Here is a 22370-nt window from a genome sequence, read left to right as displayed (position 1 = left end):
GGGGAAAGTCCAAAGGAGACCTTGTAGTTGAAGGAAGGACAGGAACCTGGGAAAAGGTCCTGTTAAATGAAGTTAAGAGGGATAGAAAGGCTCCAATCTTCAGATTTAAAGTGAGAACAGCTTGCAAGAAGTTTCAAAGAGACAACCGAGGGTCTGTTACTCTTTGCTGTGGGCATGTGAAGCAGTGGTATACTGTTAAGGCTGAGTTGGTGAGAGAGAGTTCATGGAAGACTGCTTGAAGGCATGTGGTGATCCAGGGAAGAGGAACATCAGAAGGAGAGTTCGAAACCCTGGAGGTGAAACATTGTGGAAGGTGTCTGAGAGATAACGTCAGTTTGGGAGAAGATTTCAAGGCGAGTTCTTGGAGAGTGGACATTGGAAACCCTTGTGTGAAGGGCGGAATTCAGTGAGACTGGTTGGCTCATGGTGTGACAAGCATCCAGGGGGAGTTGAGGAGAGATCCATAGCATCTGGTTGAGGTGACATGAGTTACTTGGTTTCAGGGTGTGCTGTGTCTGACCATAGGGTGCCTATTGGTACATGTACTGTGTACTTACTGTGGACATTAGAGTATAAGATAGCTTTAGTAACTTCTGCTACCCTTACAAATCTGTATACATCTGTAAAGTTATAGTTATGGATGAAGGAGTATTGTAATATAGTTCATCTTTTCTTGTTGAATAAATGTTTTATTCTTTTGTTAAAAGTTCATCAGCTGTCCCGTGCCTCTGTTCAGTAGCTACTCTCCACGTATTTAAGCAAACAAATAAAAGTTAGGATCGATCAAGTTCTACTCTGGGATCAGGCTTGTCCAGGGGTAACCTCAGCGGGGATCATAACAATAGAGAGAGTCAGCTGGGACACTGGGGAAGTAGTTAGGAGGCAGAGATTCGGAATGCTGCATCCTGTGAATACATCTAGTAACAAGGAAAAGATCGGCATCTTGTTTCGTACTTCACCATTTGGCTTGGATCCATTTAACATGGTAATAGAGGATGGTTACCTAAAGGTGAAATCTGGAAACTAAGAAGAATTGTTTTCAGACAGAAGATTGTAATTGGAGTTACTTTTCAGAAGAATGGCTGAAACCAAATGTAAAGTGTCAGGGTATGATTTCTCACTGTTGTTCTCTGAATTTGAGCCTTATGAACAATGGAAAAATTAATGAAATATGTAGACACGGGTTACGTCCTTACCAAAGGAAAAAGCAAGGCATAGCCCTTGGCACTGTCACTTCCTAACAAAAGCAGGATCAGGTGCAAAGCATTTTCGGAGTTCAGATGCTCGTCAGTTGGACACTGAGGAAGGATTGGATGTTCTATTAAAAATTATGGATAAAATTCATAAGATGATCTAATAGATGCATACGAGTCATGGTGAAACTTTATTTTTAGATTTGGATTTAAATTTGGAAAGATGGATGATTATCCCATGGAGGAATATATCATGGAATTTAACAGACTATATACAAGATTGCAGAAATGCTATTTGGAAATTCCTGATTCAGCGCTTGCTTTCAAATTGTTGGATTGTGCTTAAGTGTAGCACGTAGATAGACTTGAGGTCCTAACTGGAGATAGATTTTCAGGAAGAGACATGCTTTTGGATCACGATCTACGTACCTGTGCATGAACAGCACTTCAATCTCCCTAAGGCACAGAGCTGCCTCAGGGAGATGAAACGCTGTTTAAAAAAAATAATAAAGGTAATGAAATTGTCATGAAACATGTCCCCTCATGTGACTCTGTCACGTGAGCGGGGACATGCTTTTAATTCGAAAATAAAATTTGTATTTTATGTATATTTGCTTTAGAAAACTTCATCCCGCCTGTGGATGGGGTTTCCTAAAAAATGTAAAGGCCGCTTGGCCTTTTTGCCTGCCCGCCAACCGTTAGGTCGGATGGGCAGCGTAAATTTGAATTTAATTAGGTTCTTAATGGCCTTAATAGGCCTCTTAATTGTCGGCAGGCGCTCAGCCGACTCCGGTGTGCGCTGCCAAATGAAATATCGTGAGACTGTACGATGACATCGGGACATTCGCCCTACATCATTGCGCCTCATTTTATGCTTGGGCGTGTTGGGCACGTGCCTGCACGCTGAGCGTAATATTCTGCCCCAAGTTTCAATGCGAAATACACTAACATTCTGAGTTAATCATAAAGAGAATTTGCTGCATGTTACCCATAAAATTGGACCACACAAACTGAGTGTTTGGGTAAACGTGTCTACTATAATAATACTTCAAAAAACACCTCTGCCCATGGACAAATGGGGAGTGATAAGGAATTTCGGTTTGCCTCTGTCCTGTCTGTAACAGTATACTCTGAAGTGCTAGATAGGGGACAGCTGGCCTTATCACACAGGTGGTTATGTATGGCAGAGGTACTTCCTGATGGGATACATATGGCTAAAGTGAGACTAGTGGCTCGGGGTTTCAAAGAGACACTTGGTAATCAAGACGTTAGAGTGGACACCCCACTGCAGGAAAAGTGATTTTGATGATTTTCTTAGCTCTCTTAGCCACATATTCTTGGGAATGTAAGTTAATTGATTACAAAAGCCACATTTTTGCAGAGTAAAAAATTTCAAAGAGAAGCGTTTTTGAAACCTCCTAAAGAATGGGATGATGTAGAAAGGAAGCTGTGGAAATTAAACTAATATGTGTTTGGATTAAAAGATGTGTCAAGGGTATGGCATTCTCCATTCGGTCTGTCTTGCTGAAAGTAGGCTGTATTCAGCTGAAAGCAGACGCAGCAATGTTTTTACTGGCATCACAAAGGATGTCCTAGAAGAGGGGCGTCTTGTGTTATGATGAGTTAAGAATTTTGGAAAGTCATTTTTATTCTCTAATTGCTTTGTATGTTAAGTATGTAATAAAGTTTTTTTTATTAAAAAGAGGGGAATCTGTTAATGGTTTGTCGATTATGTTGTTAAAGATACGCAAGTGATAGGCATTGTTTGATTGAGGGCTGGGATCACATATAGAGAGTGTCAGCTGGGACACACTGGGGTAGCACTTAGGAGGCAGAGATCTGTAATACTGCATCCTGTGAATAAATCTACTAACAAGGAAAAGATCTGTATCTTGTTTCATCCTTCACCATCTGGCTTGGATTCATTTTAACACTGAGGGCTTCCCTAGGAAATAGTAAATTACCCATAAAATACCAAGGGGCCAATTTGTGTCTCCACTAAATTCTGAAACTGGGCAGAGATGGGGTGTAACAGAGCTCTAAGATTGGAGGGATCAGTTACACCTGATCTCTTTTCAGCATTCTTGCATTGGGTGGGTGCACAAAACAGATGGAGGCATCGTCATTGCATTTAAAAAGGATAGGGACACCCTCCATATGCTTCCTGATTTGCAGACATCTAGGAAACCTAGTGTCAAGGACTGAAAGCTCAAACTGAAATTATTTTAAAGGCCATAGGATGGACAGTTTTTAAAAAAAAAAAAATCCCCCTCCCCTCCCCACCATGGTATGTAGGTTCGCAGAAGCTCTTGTGCCAGTTATTAATTTTTGCCTTGAAGTACATTCTCCAAGTTCATATGTTTGGAATAATGGCAGCATATACATAGGGATGGATGCCAGGGAAACTGAGCTCCTTGTCAGGCATGACATTCTTTCTGCCTCTAGAACAGGCACGTCCACATTTACAGAAACAGGTGAAATTGCCTCACTTTGGCAACATTAATTGACACTCTTCTTCCCTTATGAAAGCTGTGACAGCAAATTCCCAGGTGACATCACTGTTAATGCTGAGTATTTCTTCAGAAGCACCCCAATCACATTATGGCATGCTTTAGGCAGCACGATGATCAAGAGCCAGTGCTGCCCAATTGCCCATCTTCCAGATGCCATTTCTGAAGTGCCTGGCATGCCTATTTGACACTGACACATCTTCTAAGGTTTGGGTCAGCTGACAAGCAGAAGCAGAATTGTGCCAACTGCTGTGATCTCAAAATTGGCTGCAAGACTAGCCTATGGATATGGCAATGAGGTGTGGCACAGAGGCAACTGCATGTTACCTCATGAACAAAAGTTTGTATTCATATAGTGCTTTTAACAGGAAAACGTCCTAAAGATTCTGAAGCACCTTCTTGACTTCAGCATCCTTCAAACATATGCCAGGTGCTGGGCTGCTAACTCATGACTCTGTGCGGGATTCCCTCTGTTTTAACCTGCCATTTTGAAATCACCTGCTCGTTTAGCTCTGGAAATGGATTGAGATTGCTTTTGAGACTTTCTAAATACTTTCTGAATTTTTGACCTCTTAATATGACATTCCACTTCAAATGTCCCCAGCACTTCAAATTTGGCTTATTTGCAATATTTCCCTACTAGTTTGTTCCCAAATTGTGTTCGAGTCTGCACGGGGTGCAGTGAATAATTATGCAATTATGAGCCTAACTTTATACTGATTGGGTAAGTGCTACCAGCTACCAGCACTTAACCTCACATAATAGACCCCAATACTCGAGATTGGTATCAGGATGTTTATAACAGCCAGATGCAAATTTCAGATTTCAACAGCACCAAAGGCAAGATGTAGGAATTTCTACTTTGATATGCACTCATCCCTGCTTACACTGTATTTGTGAAGAGCATTAGCTGTAACATTATACCTATGGTACAGACAGGAATTACATGAAATACTGTGCAAAAGCAATACATAATATTAAAAGATACATGAAGATACTGTGTGCCATGAAAGTTAATTTGATTGAGTGTTTCAGTATGGGTGTGAGACAATTGCTTGGTTTTGCTTACAGAAGCTTGTTAGTGAGAGTGGGTAGTGCTAGGGAGAATATCTGATGCAATATGATGTAACTGTTTTCTAAATCATGGGTTCATGCTTAGCTATATCTACAGTAGAGACACCCCAGCCTTACTTGCAAGGCATGGGCTGAGAATTATGTAAAAGTAGTGGCTGAGCAGCAAAAATAAATATGTGCTACACAGTCCTTTGATATTTTCTTTTCCCCTTTTATAATCTTTTGTCAGGCCTTCACAGGCTCAGATTAGAAACTTAATATCCAATTCTAAATGGTGGCTGTAAGAAAAAAAATAAATTAATAATCAGAAACCCCACTCCCCTTCATTCATTTTTTAATATATATTTGACCCACAACTTTTAAGAATGTTAAGTATCACTATTGCCATCTGCATATTTGCGAACTTACGCATCTGGTCCTACGGTGGGGCCTTTCAAAATGCTTACAAAAGCATTACAGTTCCTACTAGTTTTGCTTCCGATTTGATTTTTTTTTTGCAATTTTAAAATAAATCCAATCTTTTAGATAATCTGTCTAAATAGATGCCTATTCAGAAAGTTGTATTAATTGTTTCAGTAGTTTCATTGTTAGATCAATGGCATTAGACAGTCAGTGGCATTACCATAACTGGATCCCACACTATCAACATCCTGGAGGTCACCAATGACAAGAAACTGAACTGAACCAGCCATATAAGTACTGTGGCTACAAGAGCAGGTCAGAGGGTGGGAATTCTGCGGTGAGTAACTCACCTCCTGACTCCCCAAAGCCTGTCCACCACCTGCAAGGCACAAGTCAGGAGCATCATGGATTACCCTCCACTTGCCTGGATGAGTGCTGCTCCAACAACACTGTGGAAGCTCAAGATCATTCAGGACAAAGCTGTCCACTTCATTGGCACCGCATTCACCACCTTCAACATTCACTCCCTCCACTACCGACGCGCAGTGGCAGCAGTGTGTACCATCTATAAAGTGCACTGCAGCAACTCACCAAGGCTCCTTCGACTGCACCTTCCAAACCTGCAACCATCGAGAAGGACAAGGGCAGCAGATGCATGGTAACACCACCACCTTCAAGATCCCCTCCAAGCCATGCACCATCTTGACTTAGAACGATATCACCATTCCTTCACTCGCTGGGTCAAAATCCTGGAACTCCCTTCCTAACAGCGCTGTGGGTGTGCCTTCCTTCACCACATAGACTGCAGTGGTTCAAGAAGACGGCTCACCACCACCTTTTCAAGGGCAATTAGGGAAGGACAATAAATGCTGGCCTGGCCAGTGACACCCACACTCTGTGAAAGAATTATAAAAATATTTTAAAATTTCACCACAATACCACTGCAAGGAAAGTAAACAGTGTTTCCAGGACACTTCCCTCAAGCAAGGCAGCAATCACATGAAATCACATGGAGTATAATGTGGGCAAATGTGAAATTGTTCATTTTGGCAGGAAGAATAAAAAGGAAGCTTATTATCTAAATGTGAGAGATTGCAGAGTTCTGAGATTCAGAGGGATCTGGGTGTCCTAGTGCATGATTCACAAAAGGTTAGTATGCAGGTACAGCAGGTAATTAGGAAAGTGAATAGAATGTTATCATTTATTGTGAGGGAAATTGATTACAAATGTAGGGAGGTTATGCTTCAGTTGTACAGGGCCCTGGTGAGACCACATCTGGAGTATTGTGTACAGTACTGGTTTCCTTAATCTAAAGGAAGATGTAAATGTGTTAGAAACAGTTCAGAGAAGGTTTACTAGACTAATAGCAGGAATGGCGGGTTGGTCTTATAAGGAAAGGTTGGACAGGTTAGGCTTGTAGCCATTGGAATTTAGAAGAGTAAGAGGTGACTTAATTGAAATCTTTAAGATCCTCACAGGGTGGATGTAGAGAGGGTGTTTCCTCTTGTGGGACTATCTAGAACTAGGGGTCACTGTTTAAAAATAAGGGATGCTCATTTAAGACAGAGATGAGGAGAAATTTTTCTCTCAGAGGGTTGAGTATCTTTGGAACTCTTCCTCAAAAGGCAGTATGTTTTTAAGGCACAGCTAGATAAATTCTTGATTAACAAGGGGGTGTAAGGTTATCGGGGGTTAGGCAGGAATGTGAGGTTGAGGTTACATTCAGATCAGCCATGATCTTATTGAATGGCGGAGCAGGCTCAAGGGCTGAGTGGCCTACTCCTGCTCCTAATTTGTAAATTCGTATGTAAATACAAGGAGGATACACATTGAACACTCAGATTCAGTGAGGCAGCTGCAGCATATGTATATTGTAAGGCTTTGTTGATTTATTTTAATTAAGAAAAGAATCTAAGAATTATATTTTTGACCAGTTTTTGAAGTTCAATAGATTAATATATGTCAAGGGCGACATTGACCTTTAATTTCTGTAGCTAAAAGCTGGTAAAGGAATGATCACAATGTTGTAAACGCACTTAATGTTGAGTACTTCCAGTAAATTAAAAAAGTATATCACAGGAGGATTTGGATCCGTAGTATTCCGTGATTCCAATTTTCCCAAGTTTCTTATTAGATCTAGCAACTCAGTGGCTTATTAGGTAAGTGCTCCACATGGATTGGCATTAAGCTACAGAAGCCCGAACGGTCCAACCACAATCCCTGGTCTTAATTAGCAGATTTTAGCCAGAGCAGTAGTATCAGGGATAGAACTGGCCTAACTGCCTTAGTCAAATGAGGAAAAAGTTACATCAGACTCCTGCTGATAGCTATATACTGAAAAGCGCATGTGTGTCTGAGTCACAAGGTTCCGAGTTCAAGTCCCACTCCAGGGCTCAAGTACAAAAATCAAAGCTGACACTCCAGTGCAGTACTGAGCGGGTGGCACTGTCAGAGGTGCCATCTTTTGGATAAGCTGTTAAACTGAGGCCCCACTCTGTTTGCTTTGGTAGATCTTAAAAGATCCTATGACACTAATTTAAACAAGAGCAGGGGAGTTATCCCTGGTGTCCTGGCCAATATTTATCCCTCAGTCAATATCACATCAGATCATAATCACATCACTGTTTGTGAGCGTTTGGTGTGCACAAATTGGCTGCAGCATTTCCTACATTACACCATTGACTCCACTTCAATAAGTACTTAATTGGCTGAAAAGCGCTTTGAGCGCAATATAAATGCAAGATTTTTTTTGTTGTTAACAGGTAAGGGAGGATTTGTCTCTAGTGTTGCACCCATGGTAAATTGCCTGATGACACAGTGCCTAGCCTTGTAAAATAAAAATGGCAATTTTGGTGAGTTCCCAGAGGGCTACATCACTAGTGGAACTTCACCCCACTACCTTGAAAAAAGGTTAGTAAACTGGGGTATGGGGAGAAGAATTCTAGGCAGTTTCAATAGGTACAAGACACAGGATTTAAGCAACCCTTTAAAAAGCAGCTCATGGTGCTTACCTGCATCAGTGAAAACGGCTTCTGCTGAGCCTAAAAAAGGGTGCGAGTTGGTGACTTATAATGAAGAATTAATGGTGAGCCAAATGTAAATGTAATCAGGAATATTAATAAATTATCAACATAGTTCTCACACTGACCTATCTTTAGTGTAATATGAATATCAGGAAATAATCTGCCTTAACTTGGAAAAATTATTTACAGCAACTTAATATGCTACAGATGTATCAAGGCTCACTATACACACACAAAAGTTTCTCACTCATGACTCAAAAGTATTAACAACTTTGCAATGCAGTGGGGATGCCAGATCCTGTTTGTGTGAAATGCATGCTGCATTTGGACTGTGCAGAAATCTCTTCTCATGCATGTGCTCCTGGAATGTCCCGACAAAGGTTTGCCCAATCCTCATTTAAATATTTGGCTTGCCTGATTCCTTAATAGTGTACCCTACTTAAATTCACTTCAACCTCATAATAACTATGGGTGTCCCATCCCTGGTATCTTTAGGGGCCATTGCGTTTTCAAAGAGACGGAATATTTTAGATATTAGCTAAAGAAAAACCCAAAACATTAAAAAAAAAGACTGAAAAAAGTTTTAAAATAAAACCTGGAATGTTATAACCGCAGCAATGTCAAATCATAAGATGTGAGCTTGATTCCAGATATTCCTACACCGCAGTGTTGAAGAGGGGAAGGTCACGATGGGGAGGAGACAGTGAATTTCTGATTTCTGTGTCTCTTTTGTTTAAGTAATGGACGACGTTTCATAACTTCTTTGATGCTTACTAAAACTGTGGACCGATATGGCCTCATTGCAAATGGCACCCAATTTCTGCTGACACTGCAGCACTATCTACCGCATTGAAAAATTACTGTTCCATGGGGTATGTCTGGTTTGAAACCCACAGCAGTGCAGTTAATTACTGCAGACTGACATCTAAATTTAGACACTCTCTCCAGATATGCTGCACACATTAGCAGAGACCATTCTGGAAAGCCCTAAACGATGATTGCATTACACTGCCTGTGGAAGTTACACTGGAAATCGACTGGAGTTTAGATTTTTGGTTTTGATATTAATGAGTCTGAATACTGCCATTGCCACAGGTGCTAGAATATGCTGTGGGATGATGAGCGTGGAGATAATATCAAATGGTATGAACCAACAGTCAGTATTACTCTTCAAAATGTTGGTGTGTGCAGCTAGCTAACTTGCAGAACTTAAATCTGTGTACCAGTACCTCAGGGCACTGACATGTACACTAACATCTTCCCTTCTAGCTGAAGCAGTATGAATTTAATAATAATTTATTACAAAACTGTTTGGATATGTAAAAATCAGATGCTTGATATAAGAATAACGAAATACATGCCATTTTAAAAAAAATAGATGGCGACATTGTAAAGGCATTTTCAAATTTTTATTTCTTAGAAGTACTTCTCATTCACTTTCAGTTGGGAAATTTGTGGGCAAGATTGTCTTTCAGGCCCCATGCATTTCTTTGCACATCCCTCCCAATTATATATCCACCAAAATGGTTAATTTATTTTAAATATCTACATGGGATAAATATAGACCAGCAATAGAAAGAATATAAGAAGTTATTGAGACATTGTTGAACTGGAAATCGCTACATTCTACAGTGACATCACATACTGAAATATATAAATCTGACAAATCAGTTGCATCTTTGTACTGGTCAAGGCTTGAGGTTTATAGTAGACAGCTAACTGACGAAAAGCTGAATCACACCAACAAACCCACAATCTGCAACAGCACAGGATCATGATGCCAAAAATTAAAAATTCCTTGAATCCCACAAGCCCTGTTTCTCAGTATCTGAAACAACAGGAAGTTATTTAGTTTGTCAATTCTAACACTTGTTCTCATGCTGTTCAGCCTGGAGCTTAGAAACTGAGACACAGCTTAAAATTGAGAAGCTATATGTCCCTTGAGTACAGATTTAAAAAAAAATTTGGTTGTAACAGCCTCATGCAGGTTCAAACTCGGTCATTTTTATGTTAATTTATCTCCACATAGTAACCAGCACTTCAAGCATCAAGGCAACTTTGCTTGTATTAAGTCCAGTTTCAAACTGCAATGTAAGCTTAATATTACCAGTAAGTTTTCCATGCTGGTGGATTAAAACATCAACAGCTGGATAAAAACAGTTCCTGAGTTCCAATTTTGCAATCATGGAATGAATGTGTTGAGTTGCCCCAATACACGAGATTGACTGCACAGGCAGAGCATAGAATTGACCCAGTTCAATAGAAGTACCTCCCCTAATCCAAATCAGCTATAGACATAGGAAAGTTTGCCAGGAGAGCACAGTCTTAAGTGGTTGAAAGTCTGTTGTACCATATGCAAGCACTTACCTCAAAGAGCACGTATCCCTTTAATTTGGGCTGCTGTAGCCTGGCGGTTATGGCACTGGGCTAGCAACACAGAGTTGGTGGTTCAAATGCCATTGTAGAAACTTGGGACATTTAACTTAATAACAGATAATTGGTGAGCTAGCACCACATATTGACCATGAAAGGTGTCAGAAAGGTATAAAACCCCAACTAGTTAATTGTTCTTTAGGGAAGGGAGTCACAACCCTATCCTGTCTGCCTGTATATGACAAGATTCCCATGCAACTTCTGGCTCGAGGTCCTCCGGTGTGGCACTGTTGGTTGTAATGCTGCTGATGGATCTTAGCATGGACTTCTGTTTTTTTCACTTCTGGTACTACTCTTGGGAATTTCGTGTTTTTTTTAAATTTCCTGCCATTGCTTCTTTGGCACGGAGGCTCCTTTTTTGTGCGTCTGTTTTGTCTGGCGCATTTTGCAGGTTGTGGGCATATTCCTGCCGATCCTGTGGGGGGGACAACTGCCGTGGTGGAGTACCCCGGCTGTGTCGGGATGTGACAGTCACTGGTGGGCGTGTGCATGGTGCCTGGTGAATTGGGTGCCTGTTTCCCACCAGGATTCGTCGCCTGCCTGGCTGTGTTCTTGCTGCTCTCTGGGAGTGTGAAGTTTCATGCCATGTGTTGAGGCAAGGATGATGCCACTGGTGACAGCAGGGATGCAGAGCTAGAGGTCATATCAAGCACCTTGTGTTGACCATCGTTGGGAAGCATCCAAATGCCATTTTTCTGGATAGTGTTTGTGTGGGAATCTCGTTAATATAATAAATGAGCCTGAATAGCCATTATCATCATTCAATGCTGGTAAAGTTTACATGTTTATGAATTCAATGTAATTAATTTGTTTTGATTTAACATGTTGTTATTTTACTTTGTTCTATCATTTTTTTGTATTTTATTTGAATTGATTGTAAAATTTACCTCAATTCGGCCCTTGGCTGTGACGGACGTTAATTTTAAAAAAACCTTTGATTGGTTGATACTACATGATTGACTCAATGCGCTCAGAGTCTCAGGGATAAACAATAAGTACTGCTTTGCCAGGCAAACACCTTAAGTAATTTTAGATCAATGTAGCCGCATAATATTTACTGACACCCAGGAGTGACACACACATTGTGCACATATTTGTCAGTGTGTAGGTGCACCTTCAACTTCCAACAGAAGTCAACTTCACTGCTGGTACAATCAAAAGCCACCTTGAGAGCTTAAGCCCAACCCAGGGGGCAGGATCCTTTGTTAGTTCTTCTATGACATGTGCCCTACCAGGTTCCGTGAACTTAAAACCTGGTGCAATTGGCTGTTGCACTTGAAAACAAAGGAGCAGTTATCAAACAAAACCAGGGAGGGGTTCAGTTGAAATGAAATAGATGGGGGTGGGGAAGACTGGATTAATGGACTTTCATGCCTTTCACACCTACTGCAGTTTAAAATTGCAAGAAACAGCTACACACGCTCAAAGCTAGTGGGGTCCTCTTTAAATCGGCACATTGAGCTCTCTGAGTGATAGCTTCCCCACCAACCTACACCAATTGAAAACACTGAAAAACCCTCAATGTGTAAAGATATGACAATTAACAGTATAAACAACGATTGTGGCAATGTTTACAGAAAATGCAAGCAACTAAGAGTCTTCTCAGCTCAATACAACATTTAAACAGCCTGAGTGAGAAGATTAGGTCTCCCAAATCTCCAATGCATCCATTTCAACTGGGCAAGCAGCATGAGGTGGGACTGCATTTGATCCATTTAAATGGATCAAGACACACTGGTAGGTAGCCTCATATTTTCAGAGAGTTACTGGCCAGATAGTCTGTGGCACTGCGAAGCGTATTTTGTTTTTGGAGGTCTGGTTCAGCCACCTCTCAGTTCATTCTCCCCAATTCACGGAGTGAGGGAATGAGCCCTGTCTGAACGTTGCAAACATTTTTGGTCACCGTCACCACAGTTACAATGAATTCAGACTACATAAATCAACCTTTCTTGTTTCATGGTGCTATGGCTGTCATTGTGCAATTGGCTCCACTAGTATAATTCCCAGAAACTTACTTATAGGGGCTAAGCACCTCCAATTCCTGCTCATTTAGGTGCCAAATTATCACCGCAGCTGTGCGATGATTAGTGTTGTTACTTGCTACATTCTGTAAGTAAGATGTTATAACATTGAAACTCTTTCGAGTTATCAACAGTCACAGATTGCAACTCGTTCGAGTACAATCACAGTTCTTGGTTTCCGGGAGTGGGACATGAACCCACAACCCTCTGATTCAAAGGCGAGGGTGCTATGAACTGAGCCACAGCTGACACCTCCATGCAGCATTCCCAACAGGGTAGTAACTGAATGCACTTACAGCCACTTAATGCATAACACTAAGAACGTTATCATGTGCTGATCCTTCAATTAGGAGTCAAATATTTCAGTTTTTTTTCTTTCCTCATCAATTTTCTCCTTTTATTTCTAACCCTGAAAGCACTGAACTTTCCGCTGAACTATTGAACTGTGGGTACCTGGCAGCTGCTGATATCCCAAGACCCATCATTCTTCTGTGCACCCCAACAGTGAGAAGAGAGACTATTTACCAAAGGGGCGGCAGAGCCAAACCCAATGTGCACAAACTCACACTTCCAGCGGCTGAATTTTCTCCTGTCTAACCCGAGGTCCCGAGACCGATGCATCTATTAGCATCAGCTTGGCTGAGATCAACTCACTCAGCTCAGGGCAGGAATCAATCGTGTTTAAATACTCATTAGATAAATTCCCTGAGCCATCGGGGGAGCCTTATTTGCTCTTCCATAATTGAGCCTTAGGAGTTAATTACGAGATGGTTGAAAACGGTTTCAGGCAAAGTGATGAAAAAGCATTTCAGCTCTTACTGGAAAGGATGAGTCCTGCAAGCATCTGCATTTTGAACTTTAATTGCTGCATATAATCATCCTCTTAAGTGCACTATCTGGCTCATCAGCAAATGTCTATTTTGATGAACAAAATCAGATATAAGAAGCACTATTGTGTTTTAATATGGTTCATTTAAACCCTTTAAGGCTGATTTTTACTTGCCACCTGCAGGAAATGGAACAAGGTGAGATGGTGGCACAGGGTAATATTGCTGGGCCAGTAATCCAGAGACCCAGGGGACGTGGGCTCAAATCCCACCATGGCAGCTGGTGGAGTTTAAATTCAATTCATAAAATCTGGAATTGAAAGCTAGTCTCAGTAATGGTGACCATGAAACCATCATCGATTGTCATTAAAAACCCATCTGGTTCACTAATGCTCCTTTAGGGAAGGGGATCTGCCATCCTTACCTGGTCTGGCCTATGTGGTTCACTCTTAATTTCCCTCTGAAATGGCCTGGTAAGGCACCCTGTTCAAGGGTAATTAGGGATGGGCAACAAATGCTGATCTTGCCAGTGTTGTCCACACCCAATCAAAGAATAACAAAACAGTAGAAGGGAGGGGTTACAATCCCTGTGTATTAATCACACTCTACACATCCATGCTTGCAGGACTGTCTACACTCTACCATCATTACTTACTGGGAACTTCCGTCATCAGCCAACCCCCAACTACCCCTCCTCGCCCCCACCATTTATATTTTGTACAAGATTTATACAATGAGAGGAAGCTAGTGGCACAGAGCCCTGCTCATTTTTCTGCCCCTGCCCATTAGAGTTATGCTAGGCAACTGGCATAATTCTAGCAAAACATCCCAGTCTCATTGTTCAGGTCAGCTTATAAAGATCGATCACTTGAGTGAGGCAATGAAGAGTAGTAGCATGGTGTCAAATACTTCAGGTAAGGAGATAAAAAGAGAGAGTGGTGGGGGTGTGGACACTCAACTCATGCCTCTGGTTTCATGGACATTCAGTGCACACATAAAGGCTGTTTATAATGCAAAGCTACATCATGTTACCTTCCTGAATTTCATTTCAGCTTAAGGGTTAAATACAGCAGTGAAGCCCCAGCATGCATTAAATTGATGACATCTGATAAAGGAACTGCACCTGCTCTGAATAATTCAGTTGATCCATCTACCAATCTTATTCACATCTCCTGTTTACTTCAAGCTTGATTTAATTGAGCCTGAGCACTATGATGTAATGATTTTGCTGTTCATTTACTGAATTTGACACAAAGAAAATAGCAAAGCACATGTCAGCAGTACTGCCTCGGCAGCCACCTTCTGCCAAAAACCTTCTCAACCAGAAAATAAAACTGGGCTAAACTAGATGGACAGGCATAGACACTTTTCTGCAAGAGCTTTCTTTGCAGATCACATAGCTATTTCCACATTAGTGTACTGATTGCTAACCCAGGATTACAATTATCCAAATTATACACTACAGTGAAGCTGCAAGACTGAAATAGCTGCTTGATTGATTTGAATGTACATGCTTTTCCAAAAAATTGCTGAGCTCATCATAGGGAAATGGACACTGCATACTAAGTGAGTTACATTGAAAATTTCAGCTTTGTTTCAGTTGTGCGTTGAAAGCTCCTTTGTGCACAGAAGCGCGTCCTAGCATTCCTCCAGTTTTTATTACTTTTATATTTTTAAATGTTAAAATGCTGCTTTGTTTACATAACAGATAACGCAGCAAGGCCTAGGTATGAATACATTTTCAGCTGCAACATGGTAAAATCTGAAGACTTTGCTCCAACCTATTTTGTACCAGATAACAGAAAGTCTCTGAATTACACCCATTAGTTCTTTTACCATTCAGTGACTAAGCCAATTTTTTTTCCTCCTCGTTTTGCCACACATGAATGAAGCCACAACAAATGCAAATATGGAGGGACCAAAAATCTAATCAGTGCTTGCAGCCTGCCACTGTACACATACTATGCTCAGCGTTTTACATTTAGTGATATATGAACAACTGCCCATTAACTTCTTAGCAGTAATATTTAGTACAGCAATAGCTCCCTTCTGGATTGTGTAATGGCCATCCTGAAGCAGTACTCAAACCTTGCCTAATCTCGATATGATTTCTTAAGGATTATCAGAAAGTACCCAAATACATAGGCTATCGACGGTTCTCAACAAATGCTAAAATGCTGCTAATTTCAATCAGTAACAGCTTGGATTTAAGTAGCACCTTTAACATTGAAAAATGTCCCGAAGAGCTTCAATAAAATGGATGCTGAGCCGAAGAAGATAATACAAGGAGATTGTTTGAAAAGCTTTGTCACAGCACATTTTTACAGCAGGCTTAAAGGAGTGTTGGTGATGCAGGGAAGTGGGGGGAACTTTCAGGAGCTTACAGAGATAGGGAGGAGCAAAGTCACTGAAGATTTAAACGTAATGACAGAATTTCAAATTTGACATATTTGTGGGAGATTGAAGCCGACGTAGGTCAGCAAGGACAGGTACGTTGGGCGAGTAACACTTGATGTAAGACAGAGTACGGACAGCCAAGTTTTTTTATTGAGTTGACGTTTTTTTGGACGATAGCTAGCAGAGTGGAATAAAAACAATGCTGGAAAAACTCAGCAGGTCTGGCAGCATCTCTGGAGAGTCTCTCCTGCTGAGTTTTTCCAACACTTTATGTTTTTATTTCAGATATCTAGCATCCGCAGTATTTTGCTTTTATTACAACAGAGTGGAATAGTTGAACATGGAGGTGACAAGGCACAGATCAGGGTTTCAGTGCTAGACGGGTTGAGGTAACACAGCAGGTGTGCAATGTTACAGAACTTATCGTATCTTAATGCGATGGATTAGAAGACCTGTTCTATTTCATTTCACTACAGCAATCTCTATTTTATATATAGGAAATTTTTGATATGACTAACATTGTATTATTTCTGTAACTGCATTCTCAGATATATTTCTGTGGGTCTTTGGGTAGGAGAGAATCAAAAATTTGTCTGGCTTTGACACTGAATTGCAGAATGCTGGAGGTAGGGGGATAGAGTGGGATCTATTTTCCTTCTGTTCAAAGCTTTGCAAACAGCCCCTCAGCAGGTTCAGACTGGTTGGCCAAGTATTGCAGGTTTGAGATGAACTAATATGTGACGTTGCCATAATTTCTAATGGCTGAACCAGAAGCTTATTTTAACAAATGCTAGTTGGATGTACTTTGAATTATCATCTAGTTCAAGCAGATTATAGGGCATAATTGTCAACGTGGAATTGAGTGATTGTTCTTATACTTGAGCGACAGTTCTTTAGCCATATACACCCTGAATCCAAGAATAAATTTGACAAGCCTTCCCTAACTGTTTAACTTAATTCATGCCGTTCCCTCACATGTACACAACTCTGAACACAACAGCTAAAACTGACAAATGTTTATGTTATTTTGGTTTGGGGAAATTATTTTAAAGTAGCAGGGGGAATTAAGAACTGAACTGGTATAACTGCATTTTTAATAAATAAAAAAAATATCTTTTTTTAGCCTGAGTTACATGCCTTTCAGAGGGTGATGGAGCATTTTTGGTTGAAGTCCTATTTTCAAATGGATTGGTAATCATGGTTATAACACTATACATGGCTAATAATATGAAGGTTCTGCATGTAATAAGTATTTTAATAGTGTTTTTAAGAAAACAGGTATTTATTTACAGATATCAGTGAGATGGGCGAGTCTGATTCTCACTGCACAGAGTCTCCCTATCATTGGCAGGAGTATGGAGAGAGCAAAGCAGAGAGAGAGCATTTGGAAAGCAGAAGGTAAGCAGGAACATTGTGGGTGGGGAGGGGCTGCAGAACATGAAGAAAGCAGGAGTATGGGTGGGAGAAGAGCACAAAGAGAGTACTAGGGCAGTGGAGGCGAGAGTGTGGACGGGAAAGTAGGGGGGGAGCAGCGGGAGCGGGGTGGGGAACAGCAGGAGCGGGGGGGGGTACACAAGAGGAAACATTTTTTCACCCTGTCAAGTCCCCTCAGGATCTTTTATGCTTCAATCAAGTTGTCTCTTACCCTTCTAAACTCCAGCAGATATAAGCCTAGCCTGTCCAGCCTTTCCTCATAAGATAACCCGCCCATACCAGGTATTAATCCAGTAAACCTTCTCTGAACTGCTTCTAAGGCAGTTACATCTTTCCTTAAATAAGGTGACCAATACTGTACACAGTACTGCAGATATAGTGTCACTAATGCCCTGTATAACAGCAGCATAACCTCCCTACTCAATTCCCCTTGTAATAAGTGATAACATTTTATTATAATTACTTGCTGTGCCTGTATACTAACCTTTTGCGATTCATGCATTAGCACACCCAGATCCCTCTGCATCTCAGAGCTCTTCAATCTCTCATCATTACAATAATATGCTTCTCTTTTATTTGTCCTGCCAAAATGGACAATCTGTCATTTTCCTACATTATGCTCCATTTGCCAGATCTTTGCCCACTCACCTAACCTATCTATATCCTTTTGTAGTCTCCTTATGTTCTCAATTTATGTCCTTTATTAGATTAAAGGTGCTATATAAATACACGTTGTTGTTGCTGCTGTAGCAGTTAATATAAACTACTGATGGGCTTGGTAGTGTCTTGTCACAGGTTCTTCAATTGCAGGAACATTTGAAATTGTAGGTGGATGGGCTGGAAATGGATGCTAGGAACACAGGAACAGGATACTGTAGAGGGAACTGTGCTATTAAAGACTATATGGAAGATGCTCATGACAGATGGCAAAATCCAAGATGCTGTAGCTATTGGTTAAGAGGTTAGGATGGATGATGTTGACAACATTTGTTCCTGGTACTCACCTGGAGTATAACAAGCAGCTCCAACAACACAGCCAAAGTGATCTTATTACGGTAGCCTTTAACCCAGCTGACATAGGTTTTCAGCTGGTCCTACCAAGTGAAGCTTTAGGCACTTAAAATGACCAATATATTTTATTATTCTATACAGGTTCTTAATGCAACTATCACTGTTGCAGTGTTAAAGTATCACAGAAATTCAACCATCCTTCTTTCAAACACTTCCTACTTTGTGCATTCATATGTAAATGTCAAAATTTAACACTGAAGCAAGTCAATAAGCTGTCAAACCTACAAACTGTTATCTAGCAGAAGCCAGGAAGTGACTGGGTTTAAATGCGTTACACACTGTTTGCCATCATATTACCTCATTGATGCTGATCTCTGCCTCAACATACTGCAATCCTTTCTGAAGGATCGAGATCAGTGCTGCAGGTGGCACTAGCGTCCCATTGATGTTTGACTGGCTTATGTGACTTTCTATTCCAAACGTGAATGCTGAATGAGAGAAACCTGAAAGAAAAAAAAATAGCAGCATTAATTAAAAAGTTGCAAGTAAGCATCATCCACAGAGGTCATCCATGTTTATAAAGAAAAGTACACCATGGTCTGCCCGGATACAATCTTTAACTATCTGCACTTTTTTCCAGATGCTGAAGATTTTTTCAGATTTAGAAATATTACATCTACTTCTCACATTTTCACCTCGCCCTCACCATCCTTGATTCTGACTGGCACTAGGCTATCTGGCTGCTTTCCCTAAGGCTAGCATGACGTGGAACTTTCTCCTGTTCATCACAGCCAAGGTCTGAGCTTAAGGCCCACTCTGGAACTCGAGCAGAAAAGTCAGGGATGACACTCCGGTGCAGTACTGGATGGCTGGTTTGTGATGCAGAGTGACGCCAACAGCGCGGGTTCAATTCCCATACCAGCTGAGGTCATCCATGCCGTCTCAACCTCGCTCCTCGCCTGAGGTGTGGTGACCCGCAGGTTAAACTCACCGTCAGTTGTCTCACTCTAATAAGAGAGCAGCCTATGGTCCTCTGGGACTACGGCGACTTTCACTTCACTCACTGAGGGTGTGCTACACTGTCAAAGGTGCCATCTTTCAGAGGAGACGTTAAATCAAGGCCACACCTGCCCAGATGACTGGGTCCCATAGCACTATTTCAAAGAGGAGCAGGGGAGTTATTGCCAATATTTATCCCTCAATTATTATTACGAATATTACGATCATCTGGTCATTATTACATTGCTGTTTGTGGGAGTTTGCTAAGCGCAAAATTGGCTGCTGAAATCCTTACATTACCAAAGTGACTACATTTCAAAAGCACTTAATTGTCCGTAAATCACTTCGAGACGTCCAGCAGTCGTGAAGAGTGTTTTATAAATACAAGTCTTTCCTTTATGATAGTCATCTTGCCTAAAATTTCAAACCTTAGGGCTGAATTTTCAGCTTGGCGAGCGGGGGTGGGACCCGCTCCCCAAGGTGTAAAATGACGCGCGGTGATATCGGGTGTGCGTCCCGACGCGTCTTTCAGACTTTCAGTTCGGCGGCTGCGCACCCAAGTCGGCTGCGCGCCTGTCGAACTGTCAAAGGCCTAGTAAGGCCACTTAACTCTCAATTAAAATAATTAACTGAGCTGCCCATCCAACCTTAAGTCCTTGGGAAAATCTTCAGCTGCTTCCCTACTCTACACGTGTCTCCTGCTCAGGTCCGATCCCCTCCCAACTTTGCCTCGTGAAAATTCTTTAGATGTTTTGCAGCATTAACAGCAGCAGGTAAAAGTGAATGTTATTTCTCACTTCCTATTTTCGAAAGTATCAGTATGAGGAATTTCAAGGAAATAGTTTCTGCAAATATCTACAATAGGCGCAGTTAATGATGCAATGCCTACTCAAAACAGTTTGCTTTATGGTTGAAACTTCGGACAAAATACCACATTTAGCATAAAATACATTTACATTTCTGTTACGTGTCTGCATGAGAGAATGCATGATTTCTAAATGACAATGAAATGGGGGTCCTGGCTCTTTCAATATTATTGTTTGGAAATAATGATGATACAAGATATATATCAACACAGCCTGTAAACAACAGATGGTTTTGTAGGCAACCCAGTATCAAGCTGTAATGCCTGTTTTGTTTAATAGCACTGCTTAATGGTGTAGTTGAAAGGTGCTTTGGGGCACTGCAGTTTCAAACCAAATTGGCTCATTTTATACATCTCTTCTGCTCTGTGGTAACTTTGGCAGAGGAGCCAAGGAAACCCTGAACCACCGGCAGACATGCCATTTTGCCAGGGCTTCCATGGCTCTTCTACCAGAGTTTATAGATGAACAGGACAAACTCCATGGAAATTCCCATCCATTTTTTTGACAAAATGCTTTCTTATTTGATTCATCAGTTTTTCCCCTTAACCTCTAATACTCATATGTATACAAGAAATAAAATTCCACAGTAAGTGGTTTAAAGCACACTAACACCAGGTTCATACAAGAACAGGTTCCATGTAAAACTACCAATTGCATATATAGTAATTAATAGCGGAATATCAAATTTTTAACACTCCACTAATATAAGCATAACAATAGAAGGGTGTGCCGGAAATTAACATGGGCCAAAATTTTTAGCTTGTCGGGTGGGCGCATGCCTGACCCAACCACGCGTAATATGCTGTGCAATGATGTCGGGCGAGCATCCCGACATCATCACGCATTCATGTGATACTTCGGTCGGCGGGTGCGCACTGGAGTTAGCAGTGCACCCACCGACAATTAAAAGGCTTATTAAGGCCATTAAAGTTATAATTGAAAGAAATTTTTCACTGCCCTTCCAACCTTACGGTTGGCGGGCAGGCAAAAAGGCCAAAAGCGGCCTTTGCATTTTTTAGGAAACCTCATGCACGGGCAGGATGAGGTTTCCATCAGCAAATAAAAAATTCAACATTTCATTTATAACACGTCCCTGCTCATGTGACAGAATCACATGAGGGGACATATTTTATAACATTTTTAAAATCTTTATTTTCAATATTTTAAACTCTTCATCTCCCTGAGGCAGCTCTGTGCCTCAGGAAGCTTATCCAGCGCGCACCCGCATACATGCGCGAACTTGCATGCTCGCCCCCCACCCCCACAGGCAGCCTTAGGCGCTGCCACGCGTGATGGGCTTTAATTGGCCTGCCAGTGTGAAATTGCAGTCCGGCCCTGATCGTGGGCAGCGGTCGGCTTCCGACTGCTCCCGCTCACCCCCGCTGAGCCCACCCGACGAGGGAAAAATCCTCCCCATGGTAATGTTTAGATCACTGAAGGTGAAAGTTATAATCTTGTTTCTGAACTCATACGCCTATTTCTGCAACATAACATTTGAAAATTATTTTGCTAATTTCAAAAGTTAAATATTTCAATATATTGTTAAGATAATCACAGATTTAAAATGTATTAGAGTAGGTTAATTCAAGATGGGAAGGTGCCATTTAGGAGCTATGAAGAAACATCATCAGTGTTCCAATTGCATTGTTTAATGTCATAGGCAAATTTTGTATTTGTGCTCAATTACCTTCTTACTAAGTATTTATAGCACAGAAACAGGACATTTGCCCCAATAGGTCTATGAATGTAAGCTCCATACAAGACTCCTTTTACCCTTTCTTCAGCAAGATTGAAAGATATTCCATTGGGTCATGTTGGGTCTCCTCTCTGCTGTTTGTGATGGTTTAGGCAGGCACTATTGATGAGTTTGTTTTTAATCATGCAGTTGACCCCGTTACTGGGAATTGGGATTGGGATTTGGGGGCGTGGGGTTCTGCTCTCCTGCATTTGCATTGGTGGAGCAAACCCAGAGTAATTTTAGGGCCCAAATAAGGCCCAAGTTTTAAATGTACTAGCCATGCATCCATCTGACCAAAGATGCAAAGGTAATATGGCAAAATTTTAAACTGCAGCCACAGACATTTCAGCGTGCATGGGAATTAATGTTTTAATTAACAGGAAAAGACACTATAGGCCCACGATTTTACACCAAATATTGGCTGTGTAGGTAGGCCCTTGTG

General features: G+C 41.2%; 1 protein-coding gene across 5 annotated transcripts in view; it reads right to left on the bottom strand.

Annotated features, from left to right (window-relative positions):
* The window catches only part of LOC144682673 (F-box-like/WD repeat-containing protein TBL1X), a 323543-nt gene that overhangs the window by 39718 nt on the left and 261455 nt on the right, over positions 1–22370 (bottom strand). For all 5 annotated transcript variants that reach the window (XM_078545241.1, XM_078545245.1, XM_078545242.1 and 2 more), the window contains one exon: positions 18683–18828. In XM_078545241.1, the coding sequence (XP_078401367.1) occupies positions 18683–18828 (146 nt within the window). The remainder of the gene's footprint in view (positions 1–18682; positions 18829–22370) is intronic.

This window comes from Cetorhinus maximus, chromosome 7, assembly GCF_964194155.1.
Source record: "Cetorhinus maximus chromosome 7, sCetMax3.hap1.1, whole genome shotgun sequence".
Taxonomy (NCBI): domain Eukaryota; kingdom Metazoa; phylum Chordata; class Chondrichthyes; order Lamniformes; family Cetorhinidae; genus Cetorhinus; species Cetorhinus maximus.
This window is presented reverse-complemented; position numbering and strand designations above follow the sequence as displayed.